The sequence below is a fragment of the Nerophis ophidion genome, linkage group LG13 (genome assembly GCF_033978795.1).
Source record: "Nerophis ophidion isolate RoL-2023_Sa linkage group LG13, RoL_Noph_v1.0, whole genome shotgun sequence".
NCBI lineage: Eukaryota > Metazoa > Chordata > Actinopteri > Syngnathiformes > Syngnathidae > Nerophis > Nerophis ophidion.
Window position 1 is genome coordinate 21,246,463 of NC_084623.1, and position 24,344 is coordinate 21,270,806.

At 37.8% G+C, this 24,344-nt stretch overlaps 1 protein-coding gene across 2 annotated transcripts in view; it reads right to left on the reverse strand.

Annotated features, from left to right (window-relative positions):
• Window positions 1-927: 927 nt before the first annotated feature.
• The window catches only part of hibch (3-hydroxyisobutyryl-CoA hydrolase), a 38,339-nt gene continuing 14,922 nt past the window's right edge, over window positions 928-24,344 (reverse strand). Inside the window, exons 8-14 of one of the 2 annotated variants that reach the window (XM_061918573.1) lie at window positions 19,761-19,906; window positions 17,086-17,172; window positions 16,932-16,990; window positions 16,739-16,820; window positions 10,338-10,457; window positions 6,583-6,616; window positions 928-2,005 (exon numbers count right to left, since the gene is read on the reverse strand). In XM_061918573.1, coding sequence (XP_061774557.1) covers window positions 1,890-2,005; window positions 6,583-6,616; window positions 10,338-10,457; window positions 16,739-16,820; window positions 16,932-16,990; window positions 17,086-17,172; window positions 19,761-19,906 — 644 coding nt within the window. In that variant the 3' untranslated portion in view covers window positions 928-1,889. The remainder of the gene's footprint in view (window positions 2,006-6,582; window positions 6,617-10,337; window positions 10,458-16,738; window positions 16,821-16,931; window positions 16,991-17,085; window positions 17,173-19,760; window positions 19,907-24,344) is intronic. The other variant, XM_061918574.1, reaches the window with a different exon arrangement.

Here is a 24,344-nt window from a genome sequence, read left to right on the forward strand (position 1 = left end):
CTGGTCAGGATGCCACCCGAACACCTCCCTAGGGAGGTGTTTTGGGCACGTCCAACCGGTAGGAGGCCACAGGGAAGACCCAGGACACGTTGGGAAGACTATGTCTCCCGGCTGGCCTGGGAACGCCTCGGGATCCCCCGGGAGGAGCTAGACGAAGTGGCTGGGGAGAGGGAAGTCTGGGTTTCCCTGCTTAGGCTGTTGCCCCCGCGACCCGACCTCGGATAAGCGGAAGATGATGGATGGAATTATTTTGTTTTTTTATGAAATTAGGCTGCAACATATAATGTGGTAAAAGTGAAGCACTGTCAATGTTTATATTGACAAATGTATTTTAGACTGCAATATTGTTCAATTTAGGACACTTTTTATATATATTTAGCTCGTGTGCTATTGTATACGTAGCTGGTGTGTAGTTACTATCTCCTAGTAGTCTTTACCTTTTGAAAAGTCCAACCATTTGCGCTTTTTGGAGGACATTTGGATGTTGACTGGCTGTCCAAATTTGTACAGGTAAACTGCTACAGGGCTGTTTGTATTGACACTAATATCGGAGATTTTAGATGCTAGGTGATATAATCCGAATTTTTTTTTTTTTTTGTCTTTGTTGAACCAATATCCAATGTCAATAACACATCGGTACACCCCCTAATTTTTATATCTTAATAATAACAGCTAGCGGGTTTCGAGTGCCGCCTCCTTTCTTAGGACATTTTTTCCACCACTACGTCTTGGCCCTCGGTTTTGAGCTGTAATTGGATTAGGCTTTATACACATTGATGATTTAAAGGTGTTTGGAAAGTGTTGCTTGGACTTGAGAGAACACAAAGCTGAGATGCGAGCCATCATTGCAGCTGTATGATCCATATAAGGAGATGTGTGTGTGAACAAGCGGCTCATCACAGCACTGCCAAGAAATAAAGAATAAACGACTTTAAACTTTGACTTTAGTCTCACATTTACACAAAACATTCATCATTGACATTGTCACCTCATATACAACTTCCTGCAGGACTGTCAGTAAACATCATTCTGTTTACCCCTCGGTGCCCCCAACAGTTGTTAAGTGGTAAATACAACCTTTTACAGCAGCTAATTTAGCTGACAAAGCGTTGCCGGAAACTAAATGAATGTACAGTCATGTTGAACACTAATAAGTACTGGGAGATGAAGATCCAAAGTTGCCATGGCAATAAAGGGGATGCTTATGTCCCTGGTCAGCTTTAATTGACTCACCAATAATATCTGTGTAAATTGCTACAGGCTGTAAACCATTTGATTCCTGTCTTCTAATAACATACATTTTAATGCATTCTTTATTTCTAAAAAATGTAAATACATGATTTTGAAAATTTAAGGTATCATTACAGTTTAGGATTACATCTGCAATGTGGTATTGTAAAAATATCAAAACATTTTTGGCCTGTGTGAAAATTAAAACATTTTAGCAGTTTTATCGATGATCACAGGATGGTATCCAGTAATTTCTTGATTAACAGACACAAAAGAGCAAGAGAATAATATTGGAGTAGTGTTGCACAATTCTAGAAAAAATGTCAATCATTATTTCCTTGCTTTGATGAATTTTGTCCACACGCATGCATACGCACATGCCATCCATCCATCCATTTCCTACCGCTTATTCCCTTTCGGGGTGGCGGCGTGCGCTGGCGCCTATCTCAGCTACAATCGGGCGGAAGGTAGGTTACACTCTGGACAAGTCGCCACCTCATTGCAAGGCCAACACAGATAGACAAACAACATTCACACTCACATTCACACACTAGGGCCAATTTAGTGTTGCCAATCAACCTATCCCGAGCATACCGTACATTATTTAGTTTTTTCTTTACAATCCTAATGTGCTCCAAGTGTGAAGGTGTCGGATGACATTAAAAAGACATATCCATCTCTCCAAGCGAAGCGAAGCACTGGTCCACACTCTGGTCAGACACCTCCTCCAAAGTTGGTGGGTTCCATTTGGGATTATGATCCTTGTCAACCAGAACTAAAACAGAAATATGTTAACTTAAAAAAAGATCTCAGAGACACATCAACCTCAGAAGTAATATTAGCACTGGGGATGGGTACTGAATTTGGTGCGTTTACATGTATCGATTGAATTCTGTCGGTACTACTAAGTACCTTTTCACATAAAATCAAGCGGTACCATATTTCGATTTTGTTGCATGTGGCGTCACGTCTGGTTGAAGACTCAGCAACAGATCAAACACTTAGTAAGCAAAATGGCGTATTTATACTATGTAAGCCAACAAAGCAAGTATGCCTGATTGAAAACACTGAAAAGTAAAACACCACTTTTAAACATGTGCTTGCTTAATGCTAATTTACATATACAGTACAGGCCAAAAGATTAGACACACACCTTCTCATTCATTGCATTTTCTTTATTTTCATGGCTTTTTACATTGTAGATTGTCACTGAAGGCCTCCAAACTATGAATGAATACATGTGGAGTTATGTTCTTAACAAAAAAGAGGAAATAACTGAATTTTTTTAAATATTCTACTTTCTTCAAAATAGCCAACCTTTGCTCGGATTAGGCAAAGGGGCCAACAGGTGATAAACAATTCTGGGAACTCCAAGACTGTTGGAAAACCATTTCAGGTGACTACTTCTTGAAGCTCATCAAGAGAATGCAAAAAGTGTGCAAAGCAGTAATCAGAGCAATGGGTGGCTATTTTGAAGAAACTAGAATATAAAATATGTTTTCAGTTATTCCACCTTTTTGTTAGGTACATAACTCCACAGTTTTGATACATTCAGTAACAGTCTATAATGTAAATGGTCATGAAAATAAAGAAAACGCATTGAATGAGGTGTGTCCAAACTTTTGTTAGTGCTACTGAGTAGCACTAACAATTTTACATTTGTTCATGGAAACTACAAATAAGAGGCATGTTACATTCAAACCACTGGTGTGTAATAAGTACAATAAGTATAAACACTTTGTAGGGCTCAACAAAGACAGGACTGGCCCATTCAAAATAATGGCAAAGACTACTTCCTGACTACGGCAACACACCTAAAAAAACTGAAATAAATGCATGCAAACAAGATATAACATTAGCTCAATGTTAAATGTTTAATAGAGATGATATTTAATATTAAACAAATTAAAATTTATTACCAGGTGGACACACACACAGGTATGGAAATTTGGTACCATTGAGTAGCTGTTCAAATGTGAGGTACCCATCCCGAGTGCTTTGGCAATCTGTTCTTATTTAGTACCGCACAATAAGTGTAAACATAGCCTTACGAGAAGGAAAAGTTGTGATGTTATTTTCAAAATAATGTTCATGACTAAAAGCGGGTCAAACAACTGCTAAGTAGCTAAGAAGCATGATCAGTCCCTTCAGAATTTTTGGGACTTTTGTGATTGTTGCAGCCTAAAATGCTTCAGTTTGTGGCACCTTAAAAAAAAAAAAAAAAAAAAAATTTTGTCTTACATCGCATTAACTACATATTTTACAAATTTGTGAGCAATGTTTTAAGTGTTCTTTGACATACTGAAATGTGTGGTCGTGGAAACCACACATAATCTGTCTAGATTATGTGTAGTACGCAGGGTCCATCTAGTAGTTCTCAAAAAAATTACTTCATCAAATATTTTAATGACCTGACATGTTTTATTTTCCTGTATTCAAACAGTGTTACTGTACCTACTATGTGTAATGTTACAGTGAGCAAAAATATCAAATATAGTCGTAAAATAAAACCCACTGCCTTGTTTTTAATGAATATTTAGGCCTACTATGCTACTACATTTTAATGATGGTCATTATAGAGCTACATGGAGAGATAAGAGTTTTCTGAGGTGATACTTGGTAAAAAAAAAGTTTGAGAACCACTGGCTACAGTATATACAGTAGATTGATTCCCTTTATTGTCATTGTAATTTCAAAAGTCTTTCTTTGCTGCATCTGCTCCGATTCAATTCTTGTGCCTCCCTGCTTGAAACTCAGCATCAAGGGTTGGAATTGGGGGTTAAATCACCAAAAATGATTCCCGGGCGGGGTGCCGCTGCTGCCCACTGCTCCCCTCACCTCCCAGGGGGTGATCAAGGGTGATGGGTCAAATGCAGAGAATAATTGTGTATGACAATCATTGGTACTTTAACTTTAACTTGTAGTCGTGTCATGTTCGTAGTACAATAATGATAATTTATTTATGCTGTCTGCTATTTAACATCAGCATCCCCATCAGAGACGTAAAATTTCTAATCTGTGTCAATATTACAGCAGACATCATGTACAACAGTGCTAGGCTGTTAACTTAACGAGCAGCAAATGCCTGGTGAGACATCATAGATCAACCTGGAAAAGCAATACATTATTCTCGCTAAAAGGAAATAGGCGCCTCCCGAGTGCACACAGGGTATGACCAATAGTCGCATTAGAGTGTGTGTAGGGACACATGTAGGTGTTAAAATACAAAAAAAATTACTATATGAGAAATCAGACTAAATTAGTGCATAGAAACGTAATGAATGTAAGATACTGTAATATGTCCAAAGTGTAAATGAATAGAATGGAGAAGTGATGGAGCTTTGGGTTGTTAATGTAAAAGATCCTTAGCTACAAACAGCTTTTCAGTGCACTAGAAACTTTTACATTTGACGTGCACGTTTGAGCGCAGTTCAGGAAAAAATTGAATTGGGCAAAATGATGATAGGCCAAAATGTGCCTGGACGTTGCGGGAATTGGAGAAACTTGCAGGGCTTGGTTGAATTCGCATACATCGGCACAGTTGTAACGTTGCCAAATCCTGGAGGAACTGAAGCTTGGTAAAACGTAAAGCAAGAAATATCACTTAAAGGGGAACTGGAATTATTTTTCTAAATGTTGCCTCTCATTCACAATTCCTGTGTGAGACGAGAACGTATATGTTGTTTCTCTTTTTTTATGTATTCTAATTTGTAATATATGGCTTGTAGTAGACGGTTAACAATGTGAGTAATGGGGATTTGATCTATTCTGCCTATAAAGCGCTCTAAATCATACAAAAACCTCCATCAACCTTTTATATACATGTTGTAAGTATATATGTAATTTAGTAACAGGCATATTAATAATAAAATGGAAGATTTACGTATTTTGGTTTAAGCATTACAAATGTGCACTGATTTTACAGAGCGCATCACAACATTCACTATCCAAATATCAACTAGTCTATTACTGATCATGGCAAAGAACGACGACTACTTTGGGACAAATGATGAACCAGAACTTTATGTGTTTGAGCCTGAACATAAGGAGGATTAGCTAAAGGTTTTGGACTCTGGGTGCTTAGCAGATCATATTATAGTGAAACACCAAGCATCATGTAACAGTATTGCTAAGTGCTAAACAAGAAATTCAAACTATGAACATAATTAAAATCACATTTAAAAGAACGTCTGCTCTCAAGACTTGTTTTTTCCGTTTAGATGATGAATTCAGCATAATCCTCCCTGAGGTAAAATATTAAAAAAAGGTGACGCAAAAGAGCGTCTTTTTGTGTCGATCAACTTATTAGCTGTATAAATAACTTTAACACTGTTACAAATATGCGCCACACTGTAAACCCACACTAAGCAAGAATGACAAACACATTTCGGGAGAACATCCGCATTGTTACACAACATATACACAACAGAACAAATACCCAGAGTCCCTTGCAGCACTAACTCTTCAAGGACGCTACAATATACAACCCCGCTAGCACCAAGCCCCGCCCACCTCAAGACCACGCCCCACCACCTCAAACACCCCCTCTCCCCCAATCTCCCGAATTTGGAGGTCTCAAGGTTGGCAAGTATGTGTGAAGTATGGGCCGAATATTACAAATCAGAATGCATAAAAAAGAGAAAAATATGTGTGTTCTTGTCTCACATAGGAATCGTGAATGATAAAAAGGGCAGTTCCCCTTTAACTTATGTTGAAAACTGAATTAAAATACTCAAAATGGATCATTACGTTCCGTTCAGTACGTTAAATGGAATAATAAACTGTATATTTTTAGTAAACAGCTGTAAATTACTGAGATTTCAATCTACTATTACATCTTTAGCTTTATTAGTTTTTCAAAAAAATCTCTGATATAGAAGCTAGCCATTAACTTTTGCCATGTATAAGTTAGTAAAGGTTAACTTTATTAATAAACGTGAATCTTTCAACAGCACCCAGTTCAAATCAATTCCGATCCAATGGGTGACGTTTTGATTCAGAATCGAATCAAAACAATATTTTATTTGGGATCTAAATTTGAATAAAAACTTTTCACAACAAGTTACAAACCTCCTCTTTGCTGCTGATGAATGTATTAAGTGCGGAGGTGGCATAAAAAAGCGCATTTAAAAAAAAACATCTCTTTTCTAAACCCCTTATCCCCAATAAGGTTGCGAGAAAGCTGGAGCCTATCCCAGCCGACTTCCTACAAGAGGCAGGGTACACCTCTACACTGGGTTTTAAAAATGTATTCATAGTTGCTGTAAATAAGAGATTTGGATGTTTTGGGACCCCTAAAAAATAATCGTCTTATAAAACCTTAATAAATATTTGAAAGTAATTGCAACTTACCAGCTCTTACACCCTCGTAAAAGTCACAGCCCCGCTGCAAAGCCACAAAAACAATAAAATGAGCGAGAATCTTCATTAGCTCAGCATGGTTATATTACATCACACGCAGTGTTAGTCTTGAATGAAACTGAACAATTTAGAATTGATGTGATGCATTTACAGTAAGTTGCACAAACACATAGATTGTAGCTTATGAAACATCAACAGTCACATCATTATTAACAATGCACTTAAATGACGGCGCAAGTAACACACACATCCTAATGTGTTGGTGTAAATCAGGGCTATTCAACTAAATTGCTTTAGTGGCCACATTTTCAGAAAGCTAAGGACCGGGGCGCCGGACTTCTCCCTTCAAAAATAGTCATATTTTATATGAACCAGCATCCTTTACAGGAGATTTTTGATTTTCTTTTTTATAGCAAAAAAGCTAATCAAAGATCATTTTAATGACAGCACTCTATAAGGTTATTAAAAATCTGCTGCAAAAATGTCTAGCAGGTTTTTTTGAACTGAACTCACAGGCCACCATTTAAATAACCCAAAAGATGAAAAACAAAGGACCTAAACTGGAACCATGAGGAGCACCACTAATATACAGTGGGGCAAAAAAGCATTTAGTCAGCCACCGATTGTGCAAGTTCTCCCACTTAAAATGATGACAGAGGTCTGTAATTTTCATCATAGGTACACTTCAACTGTGAGAGACAGAATGTGAATAAAAATCCAGGAATTCACATTGTAGGAATTTTAAATAATTTATTTGTAAATTATGGTGGAAAATAAGTATTTGGTCAACCATTCAAAGCTCTCACTGATGGAAGGAGGTTTTGGCTCAAAATCTCACGATACATGGCCCCATTCATTCTTTCCTTAACACGGATCAATCGTCCTGTCCCCTTAGCAGAAAAACAGCTCCAAAGCATGATGTTTCCACCCCATGCTTCACAGTAGGTGTGGTGTTCTTGGGATGCAACTCAGTATTCTTCTTCCTCCAAACACGACGAGTTGAGTTTGTACCAAAATGGATACATGGATGATACAGTAGAGGCTTGGGAGAATGTCATGTGGTCAGATGAAACCAAAATAGAAACTTTTGGTATAAACTCAACTCGTCGTGTTTAGAGGAAGAAGAGTAATGTGTAACGCAGGTGTCAAATACATTTGCGGAGACTATTAAGCTCTTGTCTTTCTATTTACTCTTTGCGGAATTCCTAGTCACGTGACCGCCACAGTCCAATCAGCTGTAGGTATATACCGGTAGCCGGAAATGACTGGTATGCTCTTGCTGTACTTAATCTTTGGCAACTCGGCGCACTCCTCCCCTGTCACGTGACCTCCACGGTCCAATTGGTGGTGCTTATAAGCCGATAGCAGGAAGTAGCCAGGAGACAGGACATGAGAGATCGATTGCATTTCTGCTCGAGGTAGGTATTAAACCTTGTTTTCACCTGAAATATTGTGCTGACGGTTTTTTAAACTACATGCCTACTTTGTAACTTTATAGAGCCGACTTCCAGCGCCAGATTATTTGTCATTAAGCTGTGTTTGACTGTAGAAGCTCAATTGGTGAGTCCATATTTATGACAATAGCACTTGAAGCATTCATCTTTCTTCATTGCAACATCTTTGTGGCATATTCTCAATCCTCCATATAAAAGGTTTATGACTTCAACTAATGATCACATTTGTGTATTGAATGTACTTTTATGTGTTTAGATCATAAGCACATTTAGTGCACTGACTGGTTTGTATAGGTCATAATTATGCTGCTAATGGTTATTTTAGCATTTTATTGCATATTGTGATTCTGATATGTTTATTGATTTATATTGTACAATATTGACGAAATGGCCCTGCGATGAGGTGGCGACTTGTCCAGGGTGTACCCCGCCTTCCGCCCGATTGTAGCTGAGATAGGCGCCAGCGCCCCCCGCGACCCCAAAAAGGGAATAAGCGGTAGAAAATGGATGGAATATTGACGAAAAAGTTTGAAATTATTGAATATTTATTATGAATACTTGATAATATTTTATTGAATAATATATTATGAATACTTGATGGTATATTGTTGGATAATATATTATGAATACTAGATAACGCAACTTAGTGTTATTTAATGAAGATTTGTGTACACATGGATATATAAGAATGGTTCTGGCTCTTACACAGGCCAGGCTTCTCTTTTTAATGGCGAGCTAAGGAAAATAATCACCTAGTCCAAGGATCAAGTTTGGAAGATTCCAGCCAGGAACCTCACCACCTGCTCTGTCTGGGCTGGTAGGAGGCTCTTGAGCCAACCCTTTACAATTAATACCTTACCTGCAGCACATGGACTGTACTGCCATCCTTTTTTTCCCAAGAACAATTATCTGAACTGAGATTTAAACAAGATCCAGAGACTGATTAGTTAAATGGAATTGTATATATGTATAAAGTACCTGTGTTTTTTCTCTTTAAATTGTTTTCATGTTGAATGGCCATTCAACTCATTGTGTGTGTATACTGTATATCTGCAGTCCATCACTAATTCTCTAATACACGGTGTCAACCAAACTACAATTCAAGCTCTGCCTCTCTCTACGAGTTGAAACTAGTCTTCTGTTCCTAGCCCATAACACCCCATATATATATTTATTGCATTGATTTGTAGAACGTATAGGTTACAAATGGGTTGCATCCCAAGAACACCACACCTACTGTGAAGCATGGGGGTGGAAACATCATGCTTTGGGGCTGTTTTTCTGGTAAGGGGACAGGACGATTGATCCGTGTTAAGGATAGAATGAATGGGGCCATGTATCGTGAGATTTTGAGCCAAAACCTCCTTCCATCAGTGAGAGCTTTGAATGGTTGACCAAATACTTATTTTCCAACATAATTTACAAATAAATTCCTACAATGTGGATTCCTGGATTTTTTTTTCACATTCTGTCTCTCACAGTTGAAGTGTACCTATGATGAAAATTACAGACCTCTCATCATTTTAAGTGGGAGAACTCGGTGGCTGACTAAATACTTTTTTACCCCACTGTAACGAAGGACGTTTAACAAATGACTACTGACTGCATCTGAACTAAACAAACTACAGCGACATCTTCGTTAAATAAATTGGTCCAAAAAGGAAAGGACTCAAAGGGGTACCTTTGAGGATCGCCTCAGTTATGTAAATCACAAATTTAGGCCCCAGTGTTCTGTTTGATAGCAAAGTTTAAAATGTTAATGCAAGGCTCTGCCCATTTTGTTTATAGTGGTCAAAGTTCCTCCATACAACAGGAGCACGCTCAGGTTTTTAGGAATTTGCTCACAAGTTTTGAACTGAACTCAGGGGCCAATTTGGTTACAATTATATTTCCATTTATACCCCCATTATTTACTTTTTAAATTCGATATCAATTATGTACACTGCTGCTGGAATTTTAATTTTCCTGAGGGAACTTTCCTAAAGGAATCAAAGTACTATCTATCTATCGATCCATCTATCTATCACTCTGTATTCCCGGGCCGCCAGTTGAATAGCCCTGGTGTACATTGATGTATCTATACATTTAGGTAGAATTGATGAGCAGATGTAACTTCAACTCCTCATACTGCAAAATGTCCTATATCCGTCCATTAAGGTGCTGTTAGAAAGAACATGCGTTGTTTGTAACATGCGTTACTGCATGGAAACAATGTGTTGAAATGAAAGGTATTCTTCTAAACAGGAAGAGGTGATTACAACTTGACATGTTGGCAATTGTGGAGGCCTTTACCAAACAGGCCTGGCTCAGGCGATATTCCATGACGAACACGTCCTGTAGGCTGAGCGTAGCACCGGCCTGCAGCTGCTTGTAGGTTATTTTCAGGGAGGTGGGAGACATCCGGGATAATATCTACAGGAGAACACGCATGTAAAAGAAAAGCTGATTTGATAGGTTGCTCATTCACTTATTTTTTTTTCCCAAAAACGCTGTAAAACACATTTCTGCGGTCTATAATTGACGGACATACAGAGGAACCTCCAAAAATACAATTACAGCAAAAACATGGGGGTGGAAGCATTTTGCTTTAGTGATGTTTCTCTGTTGGGTGCAGAAACAATTCACTACATTGAGCAAACAAACAATCCTTGAGTTGTAGTTTTTACTGTTTGTGTTTTCCACTCTCTTTGCTCTCCCTGTCTACCTGTTGTGCAGCAATTATAATCTGGTAAAACAAACATCTCAATAAATTACTGTAGAATAACCTGTAAAAGTTGTTTGATTTGCAGGATTTCAATTTAGACTTAGAGACCAATTAAAGTAAAGGTTCTGTTAATTGTTTGCAGTTAATTTTTGGACTAGATCACAAACCTAGTAGTTAACAATATTAAGCAGATACATTTTTGTTTGTAATGCATTACTATAGTTGGACAAAAACCTAATTGTATAAAAACCAAAGCATTTTCCCCATTAAAGAAATCATGTAAAACCCGACACCCAAACATTTTATAGACAATAATTAGAATTTTACATGCAATAACAATTCAAAATACTTAGAATGTATAAATTAACATTTACAATCACTTTTATTTAAATTTATTGAAGAATCTTGTTTGCAAAGATGACGAGAAGCAAATAGAAGAGTAAAGGAAAGTGGAAGCCACGAGTTCTTTATTAAGTTCAATAGTGCTTATCACATTCTATCAAATTGATAGCACTCAAAACTTATAATGGCCTTTGGGCCTTCACATTCTAATCAATCCCCGTACGAAATCCGTACTTTTAAAACGGTGCCAGTGCTTAGAAAAATATAAAATGCACATTTTTGTAAAAAACAAAGAAAAAAAACATTCATCCATTCATGCATCCATTTACTAACACTGGTCCCTCTCAGTGCCGAAGTTTGTGACATTCAAGTTCAACAGAGTAGTAATTGAAGTACTATAAGTAAATACATTTCAATGGTAACTAGGTAATACATTCAAAAATAGGAAATATAATCAACAAAAAATTGACAAAACTATTACAGCATAATAGAAGATAAAGAATGTGCAATAAAACAACTTGCTTATGTTGTAATGTTGATGCTCACAATTCCGGTGGTTCATGAAAAAATGTTTCTCGCCGTAACCGTCATTGGTGCATAACAAGCAAGTGCCGTGTTGTTGTAGCTGCTAATGGTGGCTTCTAGCGGTGTAATGGGGACTGCTGTTTCTATGTTAAGGTTGGCAATAAAGACCCAGAGTCAGACTCTGTATGCTTCTGTTGGGACGCTACATTACTTACGAGACTTTACTTGTACCTTACTTTTAATACATTACCTACAATATGTTACTTGTACAATATCACTACTACTACTGCTACATTACTAACAATATGTTACTTGTACAATGTCACTATCACTACATTACTTGTACTTATACAATATCACTACTACATCACTTGTAAGACCTACTGCATTCCTTACAAGACGTTACTTGTACAATATCATTACTACTACTACTGCATTACTCATAAAACCTTACTTGTACAATATAACTACTACTATATGACTTAAAAGATGTTACTTGCACAATATCACTGCCAAGCACTTGTTGCAGGTGGGTGAGACTAAATAATTTGGCACCAGGTTTTGGTACCCATTTCTACTAGCAACTTTCTGTGGATTATTTTGTAGCTGTACTTAAAAACGTAGACACCAATATTTTTTTCTATTTAAGTACTCAAATCTGCGGAATTATATGATGGCAAACAAATGACTTTGTTACGCACATTGTTTGACTGTACGATTACCGAAACGGTAAACAAAAACTAGGGATAATTTTGGCAAAAAGCGCATAAATCAAAAGTGGGCCATACAAAAACAGATGTCTTGAACTTTTTGACAAGCTATAAAATTTGACGAAGAATATAAACAGACTTTGTAAATTTCATTGTTTGAATTGAACTACTGAACTAATTGACATTTTAAAAGATATTCAAATTCATTAAATTGAGCTTTACATGCTGAAGGTGGCCCTGCGATGAGGTGGCGACTTGTCCAGAGTGTACGCCGCCTTCCGCCCGATTTTAGCTGAGATAGACACAAGGCCCCCCGCCCCCGCGGCTCCAAAGGGAATAAGCGGTACAAAATGGATGGTTGAAGGTGTTAAAGATAGATAAATCTGAGGAAGTGAAACTGTAAACTGCAATGTCAAATGAGAATTGTATTTTTATGTTCGAAAATGTTTATTTACTCGAAGACAAAAAAAGGGGCAACATGTATCTGCAACATATCTGGAATCTGCACTGATCATCTGTCAGTGGGGGATTTTTATCAATTGTAAAGTGGTTTTGGATTATTAAACCAGTGTGATCAGGAGAACAAAGCATGTGGGGGGAAGGGTGTATAATCTGAGGTATTTGTATAATCTCTCCTTGGATTGACCTCATTGGACGATGCAAATGGGTATTAGGCAAAAAACAGAATTAGGAAAATTAGTTTTACTGAAGCTACTTTGTGAAACGCAGCCACTCTTAAATCCCACATGAGGGACTGTGGTCAAGCCAAGAAGGCACAAGACCAGGATGAGACTAACCCCATTAGGGATTTAATTGAGGTAACAGCTAATTACTAACACACGCTGGCATGACCTGGCTCTGTTCCAGTGCCTTCACAGAGGTTTGCCAGATGGTAAGACAACAGAAAATACATCTCCCTTACTGTGTGAATAAGATAAAAGCTTCCGCACTAACGGTTTTGCACACGCAATTATTTTTCATCATCATATTATGGTTACTGTTTAATTAATTTGGAGCCTGCAAAAAGTAACAAAATGGTATATCACATATTTCCAGTTTCACATTGTAGCATATCCGAAAAGGGGTAGGAAGACGCAAAGTTTATAGCAATTTAATAGCAATTTCTAACACATTTGTTCAAATCCAGTGCTAAGAATCTAAATAAACAAATACATAATAAATTAATTGTTCATCAATAAATAGTTAAATAGTGTATGTTGTGAATCCCATAATGAGATTAATAAGCTTATCTATTTTTTTCATTAAGTCTCACGATGTTTGTCAGGATTCTTCTTGTTTGTACTTTTTAAACACTTGGAGTTTGAACAATTATTTGAAGCGGATCATAATAGTACTTTCAGATTGGTTTTATTTGAACATATATAGTTTCAAAATGTTGCATCACATCTTTACATTTTCATTACAGCATGTCCAAAAAAGGAGTAGGAAGAAGCAGTGCTCATTTAATCCTAACCCTTTTCCAATCCCTATCAATTACTTTGTTCAGTGACTGTTCTCTGTATGTACACATTTTAAAAAATGTACACATTAAAATCGGTGCACTGTTAAAACAACAGTTTTCTTCATAACAAAGTAAGTCACTTTTGATGAGATAGATATCTTTTTTTAATTTATTTTTTTACTCGTGTTAAAGACATTTACCAGTATTACTCTTCTTTGTATTTTGTAAACACGTGTAGTTTAAACAGTTTCTTTAAGAGGATCATATTAGGACATTGTTTCACTTGTTTACTTAATCAATTTCATAATTTAATTCCACATACTAATATGGTAAAAGTCTTTAGTTTAGGTTACATTTTTCTCTAAAAAATATTTGTCTCATTTTTCGTTGAGAAGTATCGTTGTACATTCTTGGGTAGCAGGTTATAGTTTTCACAGTATATTATTTTAACTGTTTGCAAATAAAAAAATCATTACATTTCAATATTCTTGATTCAATAAATAAATGGTTTGGCAACACTAAAATTGGCACTAGTGTGTGAATGTGAATGTTGTCTGTCTCTCTGTGTTTGCCCTGCGATAAGGTGGCGACTTGTCCAGGGTGTAACCGTCCTTCCGCCTGATTGTAGCTGAGATAGGCACCAGCGCCCCCAGCGCTTCAGGTCTGTGAGAGCAAGAGATCTTCCTTGTTTGAAGTGACCAAATACTTATTTTCCACCATAATTTACAAATAAATTCATTAAAATTCCTACAATGTGAATTCCGGGATTTGTTTTCATATTCTGTCTCTCACAGTTGAAGTGTACCTATGATGAAAATTACAGACCTCTGTCATCATTTTAAGTGGGAGAACTTGCACAATCGGTGGCTGACAAAATACATTTTTGCCCCACTGTATGTGATAATGGGAGATATGAGTCACCGGGGTATTGTTTTTAACTATGTAAAGCACTTTGTGTTGAATTTCTTTTATGTATGAAAAACACTTTGTAAATAAATTTTGATTGATTGATTGATTGAATGTAGAAATGTAGAATATCACTCGTCATCAGCCTGAATAAATTATTCAGAAGTTTGCAATGCAATGGAAATGCAAAAATGCACTGGTATTTAATCTGCACCCACCAAATTTGAAAATAAATAAATATTTTGGTATTTTGATGAGGTGGCGACTTGTCCAAGGTGTACTCCGCCTTCCGCCCGATTATAGCTGAGATAGGCACCAGCGCCCCCCGCGACCCCAAAGGGAATAAGCGGTAGAAAATGAATGGATGGTTGGCCTGATGTCAACATTTTAGCTTTTTATCATTGTGTTTCTTGCGGTTTTTCCAAATTTTTCTGGTGTTTTTTTTTGGTTTTGTATTTTGTAATGTGCCGAGGGCCAATGAAAAATGAGTCACAGGCCACAGATAGCCCTTGTGCCGCACTTTGGGCACCCATGCCGTAGAAACTAAAGGTTTATGGCCACTACAAGCCTGTTAACATAGTATATTTGTCCATCCTTTGGTTACATATGGGACGCAAGTCACATAGTTGTCTTACGTAGGCGCTGGAAGTAGTAAAATCAGCTTATTCGGCAGACCTTTCGTGTGTGATAAATGAGGGGATACATGGGGAAGTCCTTCTTTGCTGCCGCCTTGTTTCATTATAGAGTATATGCCAGGCTTTGCACAAGTCAATGTTTAGTTTTGTATTCACAACACATCAACACAAAATCCTGTAACTTGGAGCAATGTTCACAGATTTTAGTATTTGGCTTGTTAGCTTCCCGTTGCAGGCAAGCGATGATGGTTGTGGTTAAGGGAAGAGTTGTTTGGAGTTGGATACTAGAAAATGTTCGATGCATTACAACAATCAGCATAAATGCATTGTTGCAGCTCTATGATTTTTAAACACGTCACACAATGTGCGTTTGCGAGACAATCCCAGAGCACCTGCAGTGAGCAAACTCGTTCCAAAGATGGCGCCATAGCACAAACAATAATACACTTTTTCAGTGTCTCTGTCTGTGCTATATAAAAAAAATATTTGTTGAATACAAAACATTATGGCCGTTAGCGAAGAAAAGTCATAATCATTGTTTAATAATTCGCAGGGTTCAAAGCATGGGAAAAAAATAGCGACTTATAGTCAGAAAAACATAGTAATTACAGGCGGCATATAACCTTTACTTTTTTAAATTTAAGTCTGTAGCAATAGAAAAAGATCAAATGGTATTAAAACAGTCAAACTAAGACCACATCCTTATGGTCTTAATGGTGGTATAATGGTGGTGCTTTGGTCAAAATGTTGGTTTTACAGACAATCTTCAAGCCGCTTATCTTTTCAGATAGGGCCGTTTCATGGCCCGTCTTAATTATGAGCCAAACCACTTATTCAGGCAGAGCCCCCTTCAACAGCATCTACAGTCTTTTAGCCATGTTGTTGTTTTAGCACTTCCGTATGGAGTATACTGACAGATAAAAGTTATGAGAAATGGCAACAGCATAAGAGAGAGAGTATGCCCCCACAACACGAGGATCGAGAAAAAGAAGGATTTATTGAGTCCAACTTTGGTTACAATTGAATAAAAATGGTGGACTCGAGCAAAGCTTTTTGAGTAAACCCCTGTATATGTAGATATTCGCTGACATAACTAAGGCAAAATACGTCACGTAAGTCTCAAATTCCAAACGGGTCATTTGGAAAGAGCCAAAAGTGTTTTATAAATATCTCTGGCATGCCTCAATGTTTTGGACTTATGGGGATCCCAAATACAAAACAACAGGTGACAACAGATAAGAAAAGTTGGTTTTGCATAAGATGACCCCTTTAAAACCAGATTTACACTGTACCAAATTGATGGACTGTGTGCTACTGCTGTTTTTTGACCTGTGTATCAAGCTTGCAATAAATTATGTATAATTGATCTCAAAGAACAGTGATACAATAAAGACCCATGAAAATATTACCTCAATTTGTTTCTTGGCAAAGTCTGAAGAATCTGCCTTCAGGTTCTGCATGATACCCTCCACAGTGTCAGAGGTGAACAGTCTGTTGGGATGTAAAATACAGCATTATCATGTTTTTGATACTATTGCAACTAACAATTATCACTATAATAGTGCCTGTTTGAAACAATTGCAGGCAGAATTCCAACATTACCGGTTAATGTCAGACATGTGGTTCTCCAGGACAAACGGTTTCTCAGAATCAAGGCTGCTCTGAAAGTAAAAAAAAAAAGGACCCAATAGTTAACACTGATGTCAAGAAATATATGTAAATATAAACCATGCATGTCTGATAAGATGTTCCTAACCTCATTCTGGAAGGAGTCTAGCACTCTGGAAATATTCTCAACTGTGGGCGACTTTAAGTCCAGAAGATCCTTCTCTAGGTGGGATATCTAATAAAAGGAGACATGAATGCAATATATGCGATAGTAATAACAGAAAAAGACAGAGATGCTGCACATTTCCTTATAGCTACAGTGGTACCTCATCCTACTGTGTCCCAAATTGCAAGTAAGTAAGTTAGAAGTTTTCGTTTTTTTTCAACACCGCCCTCAAACCACCACAATGGAGAAAGCAAGTGCAAAGAGAGTGCAACGAGAGCGCAAAAAGAAGCGAACGACACCCACCTAATCAGAGAATCAAACCATTAGAAACATGTCCTATCTTGTAACCAACCCGTCAAGGAAGCACGACCACAGCTTCTTTAGATTGCATTAAACAAAGCAGGAACCAGCCTCAGCGACATGTAGCCAAAGACGACAAGGCACAGACACTTATCCATGAAAATATGAATAACCGGTCTGCTGACTCTATAAACTGGATAATCGAGTAAAACACAGACATACTGTACATATCACTTGTTGTCAACCATGACCTCTGGTCAATCACTCACAGACGTCCGTGTGCGACATAAACAACCTCCATCCATCTTCTTCCGCTTATCCGAGGTCGTGTCGTGGAGGCAGCAGCGTAAGCAAGGAAGGCCAGACTTTCCTCTCCCCGGCCACTTCGTCCAGCTCCCGAAGGCGTTCCCAGGCCAGCCGGGAGACATAGTCTTCCCAACGTGTCCTGGGTCAGACGTGCCCTAAACACCTCCCTAGGGAGGCGTTCGGGTGGCATCCTGACCAGATGCCCGAACAACCTCATCTGGCTCCTCTCGATGTGGAGGAGCAGCGGCTTTACTTTGAGCTCCCCTCGGAGGGCAGAGATTCTCACCCTCTCTCTAAGGGAGAGCCCCGCCACCCGGTGGAGGAAACTAATTTTGGCCGCTTGTACCCGTGATCTTGTCCTTTTGGTCATAATCTATAGCTCATGACCATAGGTGTGGATGGGAACGTAGATTGACCGGTAAATTGAGAGCTTTGCCTTCCGGCTCAGCTCCTTCTTTACCACAACGGATCGATACAGCGTCCGCATTACTGAAGACGTCGCACCGATCCGCCTGTCGATCTCACGATTCACTCTTCCCTCACTCGTGAACAAGACTCCTATGTACTTGAATTCCTCCACTTGGGGAAGGGTCTCCTCCCCAACCCGGAGATGGAACTCCACCCTTTACCGAGCGAATCATTAACAATTTATATTGTTACATTGAAGCAGCCCAAAAGACACACTACATTAGATAAAATGCTGTAACATTACATTATTTCTATGTCTGTCTAAGTTAAAGCGTTAACTTATGCAATTAATCACAAAATTTATCGCAATAATCATGGATAAACATAGATTAATTGAACAATTTATTTTGACCGCAAATGCTCCTTTACCTTTAACCCCGGACCTGGTGAGTTTGCTAAGGAAATTACACTTGCATTTATGTCAAAATATTGGGGTCGTTTTAAAAGTTAATTCAAATTATATAGACAAGTAACTTACTGCCATCCATCCATCCATTTTCTACCGCTTATTCCCTTTCGGGGTCGCGGGGGGCGCTGGCGCCTATCTCAGCTACAATCGGGCGGAAGGCGGGGTACACCCTGGACAAGTCGCCACCTCATCGCAGGGCCAACACAGATAGACAGACAACATTCACACTCACATTCACACACTAGGGCCAATTTTAGTGTTGCCAATCAACCTATCCCCAGGTGCATGTCTTTGGAAGTGGGAGGAAGCCGGAGTACCCGGAGGGAACCCACGCATTCACGGGGAGGACATGCAAACTCCACACAGAAAGATCCCGAGCCTGGATTTGAACCCAGGACTGCAGGACCTTCGTATTGTGAGGCAGACGCACTAACCCCTCTCCCACCGCGATTGATCAAAATGCAAAAGCATAGTCTGATTACAATTTTTTATAATTGGACAGCATTACTAAGTTCATACTGTAGTCGTTTGTATTGCATTGTTTTGAATTGTTTTGAAAACAATATTTCTGAACTTAGTTTGTTTTTCTTTTTAGAAGGCATGTTATATGTTCAAAAGGTGGTGTTTTGGGATTAAATTAATTTGAATTAATTTAAAAAACGGTGCTCGGTGTTGTGAGGTTGAGGTTGGGATTTAATTGTATATGTAATCCTAACCATTTTTAATTTGAATGGAGCCTTGTGTGACATCAGTTTTTCTGCAGTCATCCGTCCATTTTCTACCGCTTATCCCTTTCGGGGTCGCTGGAGCCTTTCTCAGGGCCATGAAAAAATTCTCCCCAGCAGCACACATGCATAATCCTGTTTACTTCAAGGTTTTTTCATCATGTAATTCTATATAAAAAGTGTTCCAAGAATAACTCAACCAAAGAGTGTTCAGGTTGTTTTTGCCTCTCATCAAAGCAGCCTTCCTCAGTTCATGTCTAAAGACAAGATAAATCAGCATTTGTCCTCAGTCTTTGAGCATTAACTGTTGAAGGCTGTTCAGATGAGAAGCAAAACGTCTTTTAAGACAACCTGAGCAGTCCAATTGCGATTCAGTCAATGCCCTGAGAATACAATAATTTGGATGAACGAAAATATTCACAGGCAAGACCAAATACATTTACAGTTACCTTCTTGGACTCCACAAAGTGAGTGGAAATACCAGCTCTGTGCACGTCACGACCTTTGAGACGGAAGCCAGTCATAGCTAGAAAGAGTCCCAACTTTCCCTGGAGCCTCGGGAGGAAATAACCACCTCCTACATCCGGAAAAAGACCTGTCAGTGGAAAAAGAAGAGTTGAGAAGCCACAACACATGAACTAACCACACACTGTGACAATCGAATCTTTGGCACGGACAACTGACCTGGATTCAATACAAGATGCTAAACAGCATTTCTCAGCTTCAATTGACAGTAAAAAGTTTATGACTGACGGGTAAGTCTAGATTTGAGGTGGGAAACTGTTGATTATTAGATGTATCACAATTGGGACGTGAACAATTCTAAATCAGTGGACAACGCCCAAATATTACTTATTTTATCATGTTTAATAAAGCAACAATGTTCTACAATACAGAAGTAGTGCCAAAACACATGCAGCAAAAACACAGATAGGACGAGAGGATAAGTCATGCTAACCTCTAAGCTCACTTGAATGTGAAGTAATGAAAGAATAAGTGCTTTCTAAACTTCAACAGAAGTCTAACTGGAACCCCAAACTTACAACAGAGAGTAACCAGCAAATAATAGGAAATTAGCAAGTAATGTATTTACTATCCACACAGAGCAACAACACTGGAATGTGTAAGCCAGGGCCAGGTGTGCCGGACTTCTCCTTTCCCTACTATTCTTATTTCAAATATTCCACAGAACCAGTGTCCTATAGAGGAGACATTTGATTTTGGTGTATTTATTTTACCAGACTTATCGGAGCATTCTGCTGTTTTAGGGGCTTTTTTGCAAAACAACTAGTCGAAAATCATCTCTATACCAACACAGTTTTTAGTAATCTGCATCAAATATGTGAGTCTCAAAATTTTTGTTGAACTGAAGTAGACCTAAAAGGAAATATCGAGGAACATTACCAGCATCCATCCATCCATAAACAAATACATTTTAAAAAATTACTACAGACTGCATCTGAAGTAAACAAGCTACAGCAAAACATTAGTTAAATAAATCACATTGCAAAAAAACATTTGCAAAGAGTAAAGTGCCTGGGAATTCTGTGGTTTTAGAAGGCTCAGAAATAAAACCAACAAGGATTCCTACTCGGCACGTAGGTATGTCACCTAGGCCGCGACAGAGCTCACATATGTAGTCTTCCATAAATACAGTTTATCTGTGCTGTGATCCTCAACATTATCGGCAGTAGAAAATTAATGCATGATCAAAGTATTAGCGGCGTATGATTTGTCGACATAGTCGAAAAAATCCATTCATCCATCCATCCGTTTTCTACAGCTTTGTCCCTTTTGAGGTCACGGGAGGTGCTGGAGCCTATCTCAGCTGCATTTTGGGACGGAAGGCGGGGTACACCCTGGACAAGTCGCCACCTCATTGCAGGTCGACAAAAATCGATAACATTTGTCGCAAACAAATTCATTTGCCGAATTTGTGGATGCAAGTTGAAGTTGGTGACGTCATCGCTGCTGTTTTTTCAGGCCAGTGTTCTGTCAATAACTATTACCCATTAATGTCTGATACCCACTGCTATTGAGCAAGCGCACAACCCTAAATATTTAAAATATTTTCCTCAAACAAAATAAAAATTGAAACATTTGCCTCATGTACAAGTAAGTACTGTATTTTTCGGACTATAAGTCGCAGTTTTTGTCATAGTTTGGCCGGGGGTGCGACTTATACTGAGGAGCGACTTATGTGTGAAATTATTAACACATTACCGTAAAATATCAAATAATATTATTTAGCTCATTCATGTAAGAGACTAGACGTATAAGATTTCATCGGATTCAGCAATTAGGAGTGACAAATTGTTTGGTAAACGTATAGCATGTTCTATATGTTATAGTTATTTGAATGACTCTTACCATAATATGTTACGTTGACATACCAGTCACCTTCTCAGTTGGTTATTTATTCGCCATATAACATACACTTATTCAGCCTGTTGTTCACTATTCTTTATTTATTTTAAATTGCCTTTCAAATGTCTATTCATGGTGTTGGGTTTTTTCAAATAAATTTCCTCCAAAAATGTGACTTATACTCTAGTGCGACTTATATGTTTTTTTCCTTCTTTATTATGCATTTTCGGCAGGTGCGACTTATACTCTGGAGCAACTTATACTCTGAAAAATACGGTAGTAATCTTAAAATATTCATTTCATTGTATCTTCTGAACAGCAAGCATGTAGACAATTACAGCCTGAGAAAGTTAACATTGTATATCAACAGACAGTTAAGAGAGTTATCTTGTTCGTCACCACAAAAAGGCATTTTAGCCAAAGTTCGCCAGCTAAACTTTGTCGATATATATGCCAATTGTGCAGGTTTCTAGATTTAAAACATCAGTTAGATGATTATTATTTTTTGGTGTTTTTGAATTTACAATTATTTTAATATTATCTATATCATATTTGCAGTCTGATATATATAATATATCAGACTGCAAATATGATATAAATAATATTAATATAATTTACAATTATTTTAATATTACTGCAAATATGATATAATATTAAAATAATTGTAAATTATTTTAATATTATCTATATCATATTTGCAGTCTGCGATGAGGTGGCGACTTGTCCAGGGTGAACCCCGCCTTCCACCGGACTGCAGCTGAGATAGGCTCCAACATTACCCCCCGCGACACGAACGGGACAGGCGGTAGAAATTGGATGGATGGATATTTGCTGTCTAAAAAAAAAAATCTGTGGTGTAATTGATGCCCTTGACAGTGAATGGAATTAAAATATTTATGATTGTCGCAGCCTAATTAGAAGCACAAATCGTAAATAAATATTTCTTAATAAAGTAGTAGTCACCTTTATTTTCAGATAGCATAAGCCTGAAGTATCTCAAGCTGAATTTAAAAGCAAACTGCTAAATTACAGCCACTGAATAGGCGTACATTTCATATTCCAAATAGTCGGCTAATAACAAGGTTGGTCCCAGATATTAGACACATGCAATCCTAAAATCAAAACGACCACCAAGGCACTTCCACAAGAATCACTCGGCTTCTTTTGATGTTTCAGTTATTCCTTTTTAAATAAATTTACAAAAATTTGAACAAATATTTTTCTTTACACCAGTAACATAACTTTTTTTGAGAATGTTTTGTCAGAAATGTAAACGACTCTTGAGTTGGTATCAGTTGGTGACAAAGAACATCTCGAAACAAGTTCATTATTACAATCTGTAATCTGGTTTATTTTAAACATGTAACCAATAAATGAAAAAATAAAAAAAATCTATAAAAATAAACTACTTTAAAAAAGTTTTTAGCAAAAAGAAAATGTCAGTGTTTAGAAACTCTTTCATCACAATCCACAGCTGTAATCTATGGAATTAAATCTGTGTTTTCACAAATGTTCCCATTTGAATTCAGTATTTGGCAGGAAGAAAAGCTTTAAGGGTCACAGTTTGATGTGGCACGAGGCTCTGTGAATGGCAGCGAGCAGGATTAGATGAGCTGACCTGATTCACGTCTGAAAACGTATTAAGTGTGGCAGATTATTGCAGGATGGGTAAATCTGTTGAGGTTTGTCACAGAGATATTAACACTTTGGGAAAGCGGCAAACAGTATGATGGGTCATTTAAGGTTATACAGCACAGCGGGGAAACAAATGGCAACCAACATTTTAGACCTGATTCAATGCACTGAAAGGGAATATTGCCTTCATTTTCAGGATGCGCATTATTATCGGCGGCCAATAATTATTGCCTGATAATGGCAATTATGACGTCACAGTCGATAATGAAAAATAAACCGATAAAAATAACCGCATATCATTCTCGTGTTTGTCGTTGATCTCTCTGTTAAGGCTTGTGCCGCCTGGCTCATCAACACCCCCCCAATGGTAGGGTCGCATATTTCTGAAGACATGATCCTGCGTGTGCACTCTTTTGTTTACAGAGAATCGCATCATGGAACAGCAGCCACCGGTGTCAGATTTCTTTACGATGTACAAATCAGTCGTACTTTGCAAAAACGTGTTATACAGAAAATTTAAACGGGAAAGTTTAAGACAGGCCTCAACACAATAAAATCTGATAAAAGTCACCTTAAAATTCACTTAGGTGAAGATTTATGATTTACAAAGCTGCCTGTACTGCTAAGCCAAGACCTAGTGTTAATAGCGGCGACCGCAGCAAATGTAAAGCCACAGGACTGATGATGAAGTGTTTGATAAGAGGCGCTAAGAAAAGAACAGTATGATGAAAGCACTTGACAGCAAAATTAGTTATGTTTAACTTCATAGATTATCAAGAGGCACATGTAATTTTTAACTTTTATGATTTTCTAGTGGAAAAATGCACTTTAATATTTGAACCCTAAATTCTCAATGTTTTGCAATTGAATGTTGATTTTCTAAGGGGCAGGCACTTATTGCACCATGTTATTATCTTATTACTAAGCTGAAGACTTAAAATGAAAAGTTAAAAGAAGCATACGCTTTATGTACTAGTTATAATGATGTAAATGACTGAATTGATTTACTGTTACTGGCAGACCAGACCTTC